Genomic DNA, 16,155 nt, shown 5'->3' on the forward strand with positions numbered 1-16,155 from the left:
GAGATTTTGTACTTACCAACTAACTGTGATCACTTGAATTAAACTGAATTCTTGGTATGAAGTTTGTAATTGCCTAGGTAGTTAAAATTAAGGCAACAAGCCTGGTTAAGGTCTAAATTATTAGGATACATTTTTTCTCTTTCATTAATCACCACATTTTAAGGCATGGATTTATTTTGTGGGTCCCTCCAAAGTAAACGTTTATATCTAATTTATGCTACATTCAGGCAATATAGTCATTGTGATCTAAGCTTTATGCTATGAGTTGTTTATTTATTGAATTCTCCACCTTGTGAGTACTCCCTCACATTTTATTTTTTTTTTGGTCTCTCATCTTTATGCTCTAAGGATCCATAAATTAATACAACCATTATGGAGAACAGTATGGAAGTTCCTTAAAAAGCTAAAAATAGAACTACCATATGATCCAGCAATCCCACTACTGGGCATATACCATGAGAAAACCATAATTCAAAGAGGGACATATACCACAATGTTCACTGCAGCTCTATTTACAATAGCCAGGACATGGAACCAACCTAAATGTCCATTGACAGATGAATGGATAAGGAAGATGTGGCACATATATGCAATGGAATATTACTCAGCCATAAAAAGAAACAAAACTGAGTTATTTGTAGTGAGGTGGATGGACCTGGAGTCTGTCATACAGAGTGAAGTCAGAAAGAGAAAAACAAGTACCGTATGCTAACACACATATATATAGAATCTAAAAAACAAACCAAAAAAATGGTACTGATGAACCTAGTGGCAGGGCAGGAATAAAGATGTAGGCATAGAGAAAGAACTTGGGAACACAGTAGGTGGAGGGGGAAGCTGCAGTGAAGTGAGAGTAGCATTGACATATATACACTACTGAATGTAAAATGGTTAGCTAGTGGGAAGCAGCAGCATAGCACAGGGAGATCAGCTTGGTGCTTTGCAATGACCTAGAGATGTGGGATAGGGATGGTGAGAGGGAGGCTCAAGTGGGAGGGGTTATGAGGATATATGTATCCATATGGCTGATTCACTTTGTTATACAACGGAAACTAACGCAGTATTGTGAAGCAATTATACTCCAATAAAAAACTATTAAAAAAAAAAAGCCCAAGATTAAACTCTCCAGCGTTTACCTCTGTTTGTCTTTCTGGCTTTCCATCTTCAGTTTCTAATTGGTTCTTACTTTTCTTGCCAGGTTATTGGAGCATTTATAAATATGTTTTGCAAATTTTATTCAGTATTTTAAATTATTTTCAGGTAGATGCTCAGTCAGGGTGTTTTAGCTTGCTGTAATGCTGAAAGTGTAAATCTTGTGATTCACAAATAGAAAAAAAGAAGAAGAAAGTACAGCTGGATTAGAAAAATTAACTGATTACTGACAATGGAGGGATGCTAAAAATGATGTATGTATTTTCTTCAAATGACAGTTATTATCTGCATTGCCACCTGCAGTTGGTGCATATGCAAGTTCTCCCAACACAACCGGTACTGGAGAGCGTCATCTCTTTCAATGACTGATAACTTAAGACATGTAAAATTGCACCCCATTGTTATTTCAGTAAGAATCTTCTTTTTTATTGTGACCAGTCTACTAAATGCTTATCCACTTATTAAATTTTGTCTTGCATTAAAAAAAAGATGTGTTTAATATTCTATGAAAAAACATGCAAAGATAAATTAATTGATCTCTTAGTCATAAAGACCTGAAGAAAATGTCACATACAAATTGGCATAGATTATTGGAGTTGAATCATATTCTTGAGGACAAAAACACTTGTTTGGCTCTAATTCCACAATTTGTAGTTCCTAGGAAAAACAGAAGAGTCTGAGCTATGATTAGTGATAGGACAAAAGAAGCATGAAGTATACCTTTAGAGCATTAGGATTACTCTTTGGAAGCTTCTCTTGGACTTGTCTCTGTATTCCCTCAGGTAAAGCAGGAAACCATGCACATACCTTGCATTATCCTAGTGCACTTTGCTCTTGGTGTCAGCTGGAAGCTATATGAGCATAAATATTGCATAGACGTTTAGAAAGAAAATTGGGTGGAAGTTTTGCTTTGCTTAATTTTGCTTACGTATTATATGTTTTCCTAATATATTGAATGCCTGTTATGTATAGATATTTAAATCTGTCGGTTTACCAGAGGTTTATAACATGAATTTTGCTCTTATAGAGCTTATAATCAACTTGGGGAAAGAAGGGTAAAAAATATGTGCTTGTAACAATTTAGTAATAATTAAATGCTAAACCTGTGGTACTGACTTTAATGTCAATAGGAGCACAGAAAAGGCCAAGTTTTGTGTAAGGTTGACTGGGATAAGTGTTCCTGGAACAAGTAAAACTTCCTCTGGGGATGTAGAAAGTTTGGGGCAGAATAGGGAAGAGTTTAACACACTATGGTATGCCAAGGTGTGGGAATTGGCACAGAGCAAAAATAAGCCCAAATAAATAACCATGTTGATGAAAGAAGAAAGAAATATTGAAAACCAAGATTAGGAATACGTTTTAATCACATAATAGAAATCTTAGAAGTCATGGGAGAATATTTTATATTATAGATACTACATTATATTATATTAATTATATATGATAGTGTGAAGCTATTGAAGATTCTTGGGCAAAGGACTGACATGTTGAAAGTGCTCAAAGTTTAGCTTTATCAATAAATGTGGATCTATAGGATAAACTCAAATTTGAAACTAGGAATATATTTTGTTAGAGCCCACCTATTAGTAGTATGCTTTTTGTTTGGTTATATAAAAATAAAATATGTATTTAATATTCATTTATATTATATACTATTAATATAAAATATCATTGTATTTAAGTATGCTCTTTGTTGTTTTAGAGGAATTCCAGGGAAGAAATGTGGTACAATCATCCTTACAGCAGAGGAATTAAACTGTTGCAGAGTAAGTAAATATTTCTTTGAATGAAAAAGTATTTCCAATACTTCTTTGAAATGATAATTCTCAAACTATACTTAAATGATTTTTCTTGAGTAGTTTTAGCAAAAGATAATTAAAACTATATTATATAATTCTAAATTCATAAGCTATCATTTTAGATACTTAGTACTTTAACCAGAGAGACTACATTCTATCGTCCAAATAGGATAATCAGTTATTTTAACAGTCTTTTTAATGAATAGAAATTATTAAAATAAAACCTAATGGTAATGTCATTTGGGGGGGGCATTAATATAAGGAATTGTCAATTGTATCAACCAATTCAGTTCTTGCAAAAATTTGAAGATTTTATGTGTGATCCTGAAGGAATATTTCTAGTCACTTGACTGTAACCATTTTGCGTAACATACTTGTTTTTCTGTATTTCTAATTGAATAAATTCAATATTCATATATGGTCTCATGTTTTCTTAGCTTGGGAAGCTCACATTTGTAGAAATAACCAGCTACCACTCCAGCTAAGAGTATAGTGACATAGAGTGCATATTCATTAATCTTAGAAAACTGCTATTTTTAGTTGTGATTTGGTGATCTAATCATCTTTCATACTTCTCGTCTCTGAATTTGTATATGTATATGGTAATCTGTGTTTGTATAATGAGGGAGGAAAGAGAAAAAGAAGTTCAAGGTCAGTAAGATGCATGTTCTTTATTGTGACATTAACATGCTATTCTGTCAAAATCTTGATATTAAGATTATTTTGTATACATATGCTAATGAAGAAATTATTATGAGTTCTAATTCAAAATAGAACCAAGGTATCAAGGTCATAGATTGAGTATTGCCAGGCTGCATCTTAAACATCTTCTGCTTTCAATTCTGTTGTTTTGCCTGGAGGAACAAGAAAATTATAAAGCTTCCATGCAAATGAAGTAGAATATGTTACTTAGTGATCCATAGGCATTTTCATTATTCTTTATACTAATAAAGTTTTAAAAACATCTGGAATTATCTTTTAATATTACTTATTAATAGTATTAATATTATTTACATATTTCTCACACTTAGAAATTATATATCTAATATTTTTAAATTGTTTAGAATCTTGATCTAACTTCACTTATGTATCGTACGTTCTGATTCTTAGCTACAGACACTGATAATCAACATCATTAAAATAATCATTGAAATAATATTATTATGCTAGTATAGTAGAAGAGACGAGTGTGTTCAAAGCAATGATCATAGTTAACTTCAGACAATGCCTTTTAAATGTGCATTTTATGGTACTTTAAAAATATCATGCATTATCACTTAGAATTTGGAATGAAGTAATTTTATTTCAATTTGACATTATACAAATTGACACTTATTTTCTTGAAAACACATTACCATTTGTTAGCTTGAGCATAAACTTTGGAATCAGGACACCTAAATTTCAGTATTATCTCTTTCACTATTCAGCTGAGTGAAATTTTTTGGAGCTTTAATTTCTGCATTTGTCAACAGCTAAAAGTCTTTATACAGGCATACCTCATTTTATTGTGCTTCACATATATTGCATGTTTTACAAATTGAAGGCCTGTGGCAGCCCTCTGGTGAAGAAGCCTATCAGCACCATTTTTCCAACAGCATTGCTCACTTCTAGTCTCTGTGTCACATTTTGCTAATTTTTGTACACTATCAAATTTTTTCATGATTATTACATTTGTTATGGTGATCTGTGATCAGTGATCTTTCATGTTACTATTGCAATTGTGTTTGGGCACTACAAAATTAATAAATGTGTGTGTGCTGACTGTTGCACCAACTAGCCATTCCCCTGTCTCTTTCCCTCTGCTCAGACGTCCTTATCCTCTGAAATGCAGGAATATAGAAATTAGGCCAATTAATATCTCTATAATGGCCTCTAAGCATTTAAGTGAAAGGAATATTCACACATCTCTCACTTTAAATCAAAAGCTAGAAACGATTAAGCTTACTGAGAAAGGCATGTGGAAAGCCAAGCTGAGATAGGCTGAAAGCTAGGCCTCTTGGGCCAAACAGTTAGTCAAGGTTGTGAAGGCAAAGGAAAAGTTCTTGAAGAAAATTTCACATTCTACTCCAGTGGACACACATATGATAAGAAAGCAAAACATCCTTATTGCTGATACGGAGAAAGTTGTAATGGTCGGGATAGAAGATCAAACCAGCCACAACATTCCCTTAAGCCAAAGCCTAATCCAGAGGAGGGCCCTAGCTCTCTTAAATCCTATGAAGGCTAAGAGAGGTGAGGAAGCTTCAGAAGAAAAGTTCAAAGCTAGCAGAGGTTGGTTCATTAGGTTTAAGGAAAGAAACTCTGTCCATAACATAAAAGTAGTACAGATGAATCAGCAGGTGCTTATATAGAGAGAAGTTGCAGCAAGTTATCCAGATGTGCCAACTAAGATAATTAGTGAAGGTCACTGCACTAAATAACAGGTTTTCAATGTACATGAAATAGCCTTATATTGGAAGGAGACACAATCTAGGACTTTCATGGCTAGAGAGGAGAAATCAGAGCCTTGCTTCAAAGTTTCAAAGGGCAGGCAGACTCTCTTTGCTTGCAGCTAGTGACTTTAAGGTGAAGCCAATGTTTATTTACCATTTAGAAAATCCTTGGGCCGCTGAGAATTATGTTAAATTTGCTCTGCCTGTGCTGTATAAATGGAACAACAAAGCCTGGATTATATCACATGTTTACAGCATGGTTTACTGAATATTTTAAGCCCACTGGTGAGACCTACTGCTCAGAGAAAAATGATTCCTTTCAAAATATTACTACAAAGCTACAGTAAACAAGACTGTATGGTACTGGCACAGTAACAGAAATATAGATCAATGGTACAGGATAGAAAGCCCAGAGATAAGCCCACACACATATGGTCACCTAATTTATGACAAAGGAGGCAAGAACATACAATGGAGAAAAGACAGCCTCTTTAATAAGCAGTGCTGGGAAAAGTGGACAGCTACATGTAAAAGAATGAAATGAGAACACTACCTAACAGCATACACAAAAATAAACTCGAAATGGATTAAAGACCTAAATGTAAGACCGGACACTATAAAACACTTAGAGGAAAATCACTCTTTGACATAAACCACAGCGAGATCTTTTTTGACCCACCTCCTAGAGTAATGAAAATAAAAACAAAAACAAATGGGACCTAATTAAACTTAAAAGCTTTTGCACAGAAAAGGAAACCATAAACAAGACGAAAAGGCAACCCTCAGAGTGGGAGAAAATATTTACAAACAAAGCAACAGACAAAGGATTAATCTCCAAAATATACAAACAGCTCGTGGAGCTCAATATCAAAAGAACAAACAACCCAATTAAAAATTAGGCGGAAGACCTAAATAGACATTTCACCAAAGAAGACATACAGATGGCCAAGAGGAACATGAAAAGATGCTCATCACTGATTATTATTAGGGAAATGCAAATCAAAACTACAATGAGGTATTACACTGGTCAGAATGGCCATCATCAAAAAATCTAGAAGTAATAAATGCTGGAGAGGGTGTGGAGAAAAGGGAACCCTCCTGCACTGTTGGTGAGAATGTAAATTGATACAGCCACTGTGAAGAACAGTAAGGAGGTTCCTTAGAAAACTAAAAATAGAACTACCATATGACCCAGCAATCCCACTACTGGGCATATACTCTGAGAAAACCATAATTCAAATAGAGACATCTACCCCAGTGTTCACTGCAGCACTATTTACAATAGCCAGGACATGGAAACAACCTAAATGTCCAACAACAGATGAATGGGTAAAGAAGATGCAGCACATATATACAATGGAATATTACTCAGCCATAAAAAGGAATTAAATCAGGTCATTTGTAGAGACATAGATGGACCTAGAGTCTGTCATACAGAGTGAAGTAAGCCAGAAAAAAACCCCAAATATCATATATTAACACATATATGTGGAATCTAGAAAAATGGTACAGCTGAACCTATTTGCAGGGCAGGAACAGAGACATAGATGTAGAGAACAGACATGTGGACATGGGGGGAAGGGGAGGATGGGACCAATTGGGAGACTAGGATTGACATATATGCACTACCATGTGTAAAATAGATAGCTAGAGAGAACATGCTGTAAAGCACAGGAAGCTCAGCTCAGTGCTCTGTGACGACCTAGATGGGTGGGATGGGGGTGGGGCATGGGAGGGAGGTCCAAGAATGACAGGATATAGGTATACATATAGTTGATTCACTTTATTGTACAGCAGAAACTAACACAACATTGCAAAGCAATTATACTCCAATACAAAAATAAGTTAAAAACACAAAACAAAACAAAAACAAAAATATTATTGCTCATTGACAATGCACCTGGTCACACAAGAGCTCTGATGGAGATGTACAAGATTGATGTTGCTTTCATGCTTGCTAACACAACACTCATTCTTCAACCTGAGGCTCAAGGAGTAAATTCGACTTTCAAGTTTGTTATTTAAGAAATAATACATTTCCTAAAGCCACAGCTGCCACAGATAGTGATTTCTCTGATGGATCTGGGCAACGTCAATTGAAAACCTTCTGGAAAGGATTCACCGTTCTAGATGACGTTAAGAACATTCGTGGGGAGAAGCCCAAATATCGACATTAACAGGAGTTTGGAAGAAGTTGATTCCAAACCTCACAGATGGATGACTTTGAGGGGTTTAAGACTCCAGTGGAGGAAGTAACTGCTGATGTTGTGGAAATGGCAATAGAATTAGAAGAGTAAGTGGAGCCTGAAGATGTGACTGAATTGCTGCAATCTCATGATAAGACTTAAACGGATGACAGGTTGCATCTTATGGATGAGTAATGAAAGTGGTTTCTTGAGATGGAATCTACTGGTGAAGATGTTGTGAAGATTGTTGAAGGGACAACAAAGGATTTAGAGTATTACATAAGCTTAGTTGACAAAGCCACAGCAGGGTTTGAGTGGGTCGACTCTGATTTTGAAAGAAGTTCTAACTATGGGTTAAATGCTATCAAACAGCATTGCATGCTACAGAGAAATCAATCCTGAAAGGGCAAGGCAAATGATGGGGCAAATTTCATTGTCTTATTTTAAGAAATCGCTACAGCCACCCCAACCTTCAACAACCACCACCCTGATCAGTCAGCAGCCGTCAACATCGAGGCAAGACTCTCCACCAACAAGAAGATTGTGACTCACTGAAGGCTCAAATGATAGTTAGCATTTTTAGCAGTTGAGTATTTTTAAATTAAGGTATGTACATTGCTTTCTTAGACATAAGGCTATGCACACTTAATAGACAACAGTATTATCTCCTCCAGATGGTTACTTTGCAGAATTAAAAATGGGCCATATTTGAGAAATGGCTAAATTATAAATTTATACAAATGTGTATTTTCAGTGTGGTAATCCTAATTATCTCAACCACAGTTTATTTCAAATGCAAGTTTTGTGATATATCTTGTCAAATTCTAGAGTAAGAGTTAAAGTAATTTTGAAGTCATATTGGAAATGTTTCTTCACTCAGTATTTTTAAGGTAGCTTGAAATTGTCCGCAAAGAATATTTTTCATTCTGATTGATTGATTCAAAAATATTCACAAAATGTATAACATGCTAGTCCCTGGAAAGGAAGCTTGGAATACAATGGCAAGAAAAACCAACAACAAGCAGCCCTTGTCCTTTTCTCTAAAAAACATGTAGTTTGTGGAAAAGACAGACATTAATCAGATGACTGTATAGGTAAATATTTCAAGATGTGTTCTAAGTGATAAATATGAGAGAGTACCATGGAGAATCATAATTTATATTGGGTGGAGGTAACTCCGGGACTCTTTGAGAAAATTCCATTTTAGCTTAGACCCAAGTAATGGTTTGTCAGCCAAAGGGTAAGATTTCCAACAGAGCACACAGCTTTTATAGGGCCCAAAGAGGGAAAGAGTGTGCCTGGTGTGTGTTAGTTAGCAAGGGGATGGGAGTGGGGGAATGATTGAGCTAAAACTTTGCCAGATAACGGTGGAAAAGGCTGCTCAGAGTTTGTTTGGTGTTGGGCTTTTGTAGACAATGTTAAAGATTCTGTGTTTATCCTAAATGCAAGGGAAAGCCTTGAGTAATTTTAAGTTATGAACAAGATTAATTTCTTTGATGTTTTAAGTCCATTACTCTCTCTGCTGAATGGAGAATCGATTGGATAGGTCCAAGAAGGTGGATCTATGGATTGGATAGGTAGAAGAGGGAAAAAGGAATAAATGCCAATGTCCATGTCCAGGTGAGAGAAGAGGTTGGCTTGGACTAAGATGGTGCCTGTGTAGCTGGATTGAAGATTTGAGAAATTTTTTAGAGATAGAATTATGCAGCTTGATGATGGATTGGATAAAAGGTCAGGAAAGGGAAGAGTCAAGGACAACTTCCTTGAGCACTTTGGGTGGATGATGAGTCACTCACTGAGTTGGGAAAAATTACTGGAGAAACAAGCTTGATTTGAACTTGTTAGAAATGCCTCTGAACATTTAAGTGGATTTCTTCAATAGGAAGTTTGTTACACTGGTGTGGAGTATTAAAGAAAAGTCTTAAAATTCTCTCAGGGTGGCATTAAGCATAAGAGTTAAAAAAAAAAAAACAAAAAAAAAAACCCAACTGTAATGATGCTTGTATATTTCTAGAAGTAGTAAATGCTTGTTTTTTCCCCAGAAATTAGACTTGTTTTGTGTTTGATAGAGGTGGAATCTCTCCTAAGTTATTAACCTGAGTAATTACAAAAAACATTTTCCCCAAGTTTATATCACTTGGTTCATTGAAAGAAATTTTTTCTCTTGAGTCAGTTATTCATTTTGCAAGCCTTATGAAGTATAATTTGAAAAACTACAATTTGGTGTTACATTTACCAGTGATCATATGAAAATTCATGTTTAAATAATATTTAGTCTCTTTGAAGTTTTAGTCAGCATTTATTTGAAATATACACATTTCAGGATTCTACTATGTATTTTAAGTACATCAGAATGTTTTATGGTAATTTGTGTTTTGTTTTAGGTGCTTTGGAAAAATGTCTTAAAGGAGTGATTTATTTCTGTGGCAAGAACAATAAAAAAAGTTTGCACTTAAAAAAAAAAGAACAATGTCTTTGTCCCATGTTCTTGAAAAACCACATTCTCCTAAGGGCATTTTAATATATGTGAAGATGCTTAATAAGTATTTCTGAGCTCTGGAAAATGAAGTGGTGAATTAACATTTTCACTAAGTAATATTTAAAACACTGACTTCTTGATTTAATGTGAATTACTTTGAACCTCCACCTGCTTCAAAAATTGTTAACATCTCCTTTCAGTTAAAAAACCAAACAAATCTAAAATACTGATTTTAATTTATAAATTACTATATAATTTATACTCTTTAAATATTGCTTATCATCATTGAATAATGTTTAACTTCCTTGATTTATGATACCTCATCTTGTTTACCTTTAAAGTAAATCATGTAGGTTATGAGTGCTTGAGTCTATAAATTGATAAAAATGATTGGTTTGACAAAATAATATATAAATAAGTGATTTAAATTACAGGTGAAAATGAAAGTGCTTTACTTTACTTCAAGCAATATATAATATGTTATTTTGAAATGTAGTTATTTAGAAATTGTGGTACACTTTTATATAATTAAGAAGGAACCTTAATTTCCCTTTAGATAGCAAACTGTATTGTCAGTCTGGATCTGTCTTTTGCTTCATCTAATCATCTAATGAATCTCAACATCTAATACATGGTAGATACATAGTAAATGCTTAGTAAATATTTCCTTAAGAAATTAAAAAAAAATTTCTAAAACTATGCACCTGAATAACTGAAGATACAAATAAACATCTTGTATTAAAATGTTGGGTACATAGAATTAACCAGTTTAATAGTACTTTTCTGGGGCAGGAAATGTTGAACGGTTTTAACAAGTAATGGTTCTGCGACTAGAACAAAAACTTCTAGGAGTCAATTTTTTAGTCTTATAGTCCTTTAAAAACAATTTTATGTTGTCTGGAATTCTCCCACATTTGGCCATTTGTATTAAAATGGAAAAAATTGTTTTCTTGTCAAGACTTGCTTGTAATCTTCAGTTTCTAGTTATTTTTCACCTGTTATTATTTTTAACATCTTTATTGGAGTATAATTGCTTTACAATGGTGTGTTAGTTTCTGCTTTACAACAAAGTGAATCAGTTATACATATACATATATTCCCATATCGCTTCCCTCTTGCGTCTCACTCCCTCCCACCCTCCCTATCCCACCTCTCTAGGTGGTCAGAAAGCACCGAGCTGATCTCCCTGTGCCATGCGGCTGCTTCCCACTAGCTATCTATTTTACATTTGGTAGTATATATGTCCATGCCACTTTCTTACTTTGTCACAGCTTACCCTTCCCTCTCCCCATATCCTCAAGTACATTCTCTAGTAGGTCTGTGTCTTTATTCCCATCTTACCCCTAGGATCTTCATGAACTTTTTTTTTCCCCCTTAGATTCCATATATATCTGTTAGCAGATATATATCTGTAAGTCTCTTCCTGACTTACTTCACTCTGTATGACAGACTCTAGGTCCATCCAACTCATGACAAATAATTCAATTTCGTTTCTTTTTATGGTGGAGTAATATTCCATAGTATATATGGGCCACATCTTGATCCATTCATCCGATGAAGGACACTTAGGTTGCTTCCATGTCCTGGCTATTGTAAACAGAGCTGCAATGAACATTTTGGTACATGACTCTTTTCGAATTATGGTTTTCTCAGGGTATATGCCCAGTACTGAGATTACTGGGTCGTATGGTAGTTCTATTTGTAGTTTTTTAAGGAACCTTCATACTGTTTTCCATAGTGGCTGTATAAATTTACATTCCCAACAGCAGTGAAAGAGTGTTCCTTTTCTCCACACCCTCTCCAGCATTTATTGTTTCTAGATTTTTTGAAGATGGCCATTCTGACTGGTGTGAGATGATATCTCAATGTAGTTTTGATTTGCATTTCTCTAATGATTAATGATGTTGAGCATTCTTTCATGTGTTTGTTGGCACTCTGTATATGCTCCTTGGAGAAATGTCTATTTAGGTCTTCTGCCCATTTTTGGATTGGGTTGCTTTTTTGTTATTGAGCTGCTTGTAAAGTTTGGATATTAGTCCTTTTGTCAGTTGCTTCATTTGCAAATATTTTCTCCCATTCTGAGGGTTGTCTTTTGGTCTTGTTTATGGTTTCCTTTGCTGTGCAAAATCTTTTAAGTTTCATTAGGTCCCATTTGTTTATTTTTGTTTTTATTTCCATTTCTCTAGGAGGTGGGTAAAAAAGGATCTTACTGTGATTTGTGTCATAGAGTGTTCTGCCTATGTTTTCCACTAAGAGTTTGATAGTGTCTGGCCTTACATTTTGTCTTTATCCATTTTGAGCTTATGTTTGTGTATGGTGTTAGGGAGTGTTCTAATCTCATACTTTTACATATACCTGTCCAGTTTTCCCAGCACCACTTATTGAAGAGGCAGTCTTTTCTCCACTGTATATTCTTGCCTCCTTTATCAAAGATAAGGTGACCATATGTGCGTGGGTTAATCTCTGGGCTTTCTACCCTGTTCCATTGATCTATCTGTTTTTGTGCCAGTACCATACTGTCTTGATTACTGTAGCTTTGTAGTTTAGTCTGAAGTCAGGAAGCCTGATTCCTCCAGCTCCGTTTTTCGTTCTCAAGATTGCTTTGGCTATTCGGGGTCTTTTGTGTTTCCATACAAATTGTGAAATATTTTGTTGTATTTCTGTGAAAAATGCCAGTGGTAGTTTGGTAGGGATTGCATTGATTCTGTAGATTGTTTTGGGTAGTAGAGTCATTTTCACAATGTGGATTCTTCCAATCCAAGAACATGGTATATCTCTCCATCTATTTGTATCATCTTTCATCAGTGTCTTATAATTTTCTGCATACAGGTCTATTGTCTCCTTAGGTAGGTTTATTCCTAGATATTTTATTCTTTTTGTTGCAGTGGTAAATGGGAGTGATATCTTAATTTCACTTTCAGATTTTTCATCATTAGTATATAGGAATGCCAGAGATTTCTGTGCATTAATTTTGTATCCTGCTACTTTAACAAATTCATTGATTAGCTCGAGTAGTTTTCTGGTAGCATCATTGGGATTCTCTATGTATAGTATCATGTCATCTGCAAACAGTGTCAGCTTTACTTTTACTTTTCTGGTTTGGATTCCTTTTATTTCTTTTTCTTCTCTGATTGCTGTGGCTGAAACTTCCAAAACTATGTTGAATAAGAGTGGTGAGAGTGGGCAACCTGGTCCTGTTCCTGATCTTAGTGGAAATGCTTTCAGTTTTTCACCATTGAGGAAGATGTTGGCTGTGGGTTTGTCATATATGGCCTTTATTATGTTGAGGAAAGTTCCCTCTATGCCTACTTTCTGCAGGGATTTTATCGTAAATGGGTGTTGAATTTTGTCATAAGCTTTCTCTGCATCTATTGAGTTAATCATATGGTTTTTCTCCTTCAATTTGTTAATATGGTGTATCACGTTGATTGATTTGCGTATATTGAAGAATCCTTGCATTCCTGGAATAAACCCCACTTGATCATGGTGTATGATCCTTTAAATGTGCTTTTGGATTCTGTTTGCTAGTATTTTGTTGAGGATTTTTGCATCTATGTTCATCAGTGATACTGGCCTGTAGTTTTCTTTCTTTGTGACATTTTATCTGGTTTTCATATCAGGGTTATGGTGGCCTCGTAGAATGAGTTTGGGAGTTCTCTTCCCTCTGCTATATTTTGGAAGAGTTTGAGAAGGATAGGTGATAGCCCTTCTCTAAATGTTTGATAGAATTCACCTGTGAAGCCATCTGGTCCTGGGCTTTTGTTTGTTGGAAGATTTTTAATCACAGTTTCAATTTCAGTGCTTGTGATGAGTCTGTTCGTATTTTCTCTTTCTTCCTGGTTCAGTATTGGCAGGTTGTGCATTTCTAAGAATTGTTCATTTCTTCCAGTTTGTCCATTTTATTGGCATAGAGTTGCTTGTAGTAATCTCATGATCTTTTGAATTTCTGCAGTGTCAGTTGTTACTTCTCCTTTTTCATTTCCAATTCTGTTCACTTGACTCTTCCCCCATTTCTTCTGGATGAGTCTGGCTAATGGTTTATTAATTTTGTTTATCTTCTCAAGGAATCAGCTTTTAGTTTTATTGATCTTTGCTATCATTTCCTTCATTTCTTTTTTCATTTATTTCTGAACTGATCTTTATGGTTTCTTTCCTTCTGCTAACTTTGTTTTTTTTTTTTTTTTCGTCTTTCTCTAATTGCTTTTGGTGCAAGGTTAAGTTGTTTATTTCAGATGTTTCCTGTTTTTAAGGTAGGATTGTATTGCTATAATCTTCCCTCTTACAACTGCTTTTGCTGCATCCCATAGGTTTTGGGTTGTTGTGTCTCCATTGTCATTTGTTTTTACATATTTTTTGATTTCCTCTTTGATTTCTTCAATGATCACTTCGTTATTAAGTAATGTATTGTTTAGCCTCCATGTGTTTGTATTTTTTACAGATCTTTTCCTGTAATTGATATCTAGTCTCATAGCATTGTGGTCAGAAAAGATACTTGATATGATTTCAATTTTCTTAAGTTTACCAAGGCTTGACTTGTGACCCAAGATATGGTCTATCCTGGAGAATGTTCCATGAGCCCTTGAGAAAAAAGTGTATTCTGTTGTTTTTGGATGGAATGTCCTATAAATATCAATTAAGTCCATCTTGTTTAATGTATCACTTAAAGCTTGTGTTTCCTTATTTATTTTCATTGTGGATGATCTGTCCGTTGGTGATAGTGGGGTGGTAAAGTCCCCTAATATGATTTTGTTAGTGTTGATTTCCTTTTTTATGGCTGTTAGCATTTGCCTTATGTATTGACGTGCTCCTATGTTGGGTGCATAAATATTTACAATTGTTATGTATTCTTCTTGGATCGATCCCTTGATCATTATGTAGTGTCCTTCTTTGTCTCTAATAGTCTTTATTTTACAGTCTATTTTGTCTGATATGAGAATTGCTACTCCATCTTTTTTTTTTTTTTTAGCTCTATGCGCACCTCTCACTGTTGTGGCCTCTCCCGCTGCAAAGCAAAGGCTCCGGACGCACAGGCTCAGCGGCCATGGCTCATGGGCCCAGCCGCTCCACAGCATGTGGGTTCTTCCCAGCCCGGGGCACGAACCCATGTCCCCTGCATTCGCATGCAGACTCTCAACCACTGCGCTACCACAGAAGCGCTCCAGCTTTCTTCTTATTTCCATTTGCATGGAATATCTTTTTCCATCCCCTCACTTTCAGTCTGTATGTGTCCCTAGGTCTAAAGTGGGTCTCTTGTAGACAGCATATATATGGGTCTTGTTCTTGTATCCATTCAGCCAATATGTGTCTTTTGGTGGGAGCATTTAATCCATTTATGTTTAAAGTAATTATCGATATATATATTCCTATTCCCATTTTCTTAATTGTTTTGGGCTTATTATTGTAGGTCTTTTCCTTCTCTTGTGTTTCCTGTCTAGAGATGTTCCTTTAGCATTTGTTGTAAAGGTGGTTTGGTGGTGCTGAATTCTCTCAGCTTTTGCTTGTCTGTAAAGGTTTTTATTTCTCCCTCAAATCTGAATGAGATCCTTGCTGGGTAGAGAAATCTTGGTTTTAGATTTTTGTCCTTCATCACTTTAAATATGTCCTGCCAGTCCCTTCTGGCTTGCAGAGTTTCTGCTGAAAGATCAGCTGTTAACCTTATGGGGATTCCCTTGTGTGTAATTTGTTGTTTTTACCTTGCTACTTTTTTTCTTTTCCAGTATGTGGGCCTCTCAGTGTTGTGGACTCTCCCCTGCGTAGCACAGGCTCCGGACGCCCAGTCTCAGCAGCCATGGCTCACGGGCCCAGCCGGTCCGCAGAATGTGGGATCCTCCCAGACCGGGGCACAAATCCGTGTCCCTTGCATTGGCAGGCAGACTCTCAACCACTGCGCCACCAGGGAAGCCCTACCTTGCTGCTTTTAATATGCTTTCTTTGTATTTAATTTTTGACAGTTTGCTTAATATGTGTCTTGGCATGTTTCTCCTTGGATTTATCCTGTATGGGACTCTCTGTGCTTCCTGGACTTGATTAACTATTTTCTTTCCCATATTAGGGAAGTTTTCAACTGTAATCTCTTCAAATATTTTCTCAGTCCCTTTCTCTCTTCT

The 16,155-nt window shown here is 35.5% G+C and overlaps 1 protein-coding gene across 5 annotated transcripts in view; it reads left to right on the plus strand.

Annotated features, from left to right (window-relative positions):
• The window catches only part of CPNE8 (copine 8), a 323,255-nt gene that overhangs the window by 162,464 nt on the left and 144,636 nt on the right, over positions 1-16,155 (plus strand). For all 5 annotated transcript variants that reach the window (XR_004351899.1, XM_032646596.1, XM_032646594.1 and 2 more), the window contains one exon: positions 2,855-2,918. Coding sequence is in view for 4 of the 5 variants with exons in the window: in XM_032646596.1 (XP_032502487.1) it covers positions 2,855-2,918 (64 nt within the window). In the remaining variant the exon portion in view is untranslated. The remainder of the gene's footprint in view (positions 1-2,854; positions 2,919-16,155) is intronic.

This window comes from Phocoena sinus, chromosome 10 (genome assembly GCF_008692025.1).
Source record: "Phocoena sinus isolate mPhoSin1 chromosome 10, mPhoSin1.pri, whole genome shotgun sequence".
In the NCBI taxonomy this organism is placed as follows: Eukaryota; Metazoa; Chordata; class Mammalia; order Artiodactyla; family Phocoenidae; genus Phocoena; species Phocoena sinus.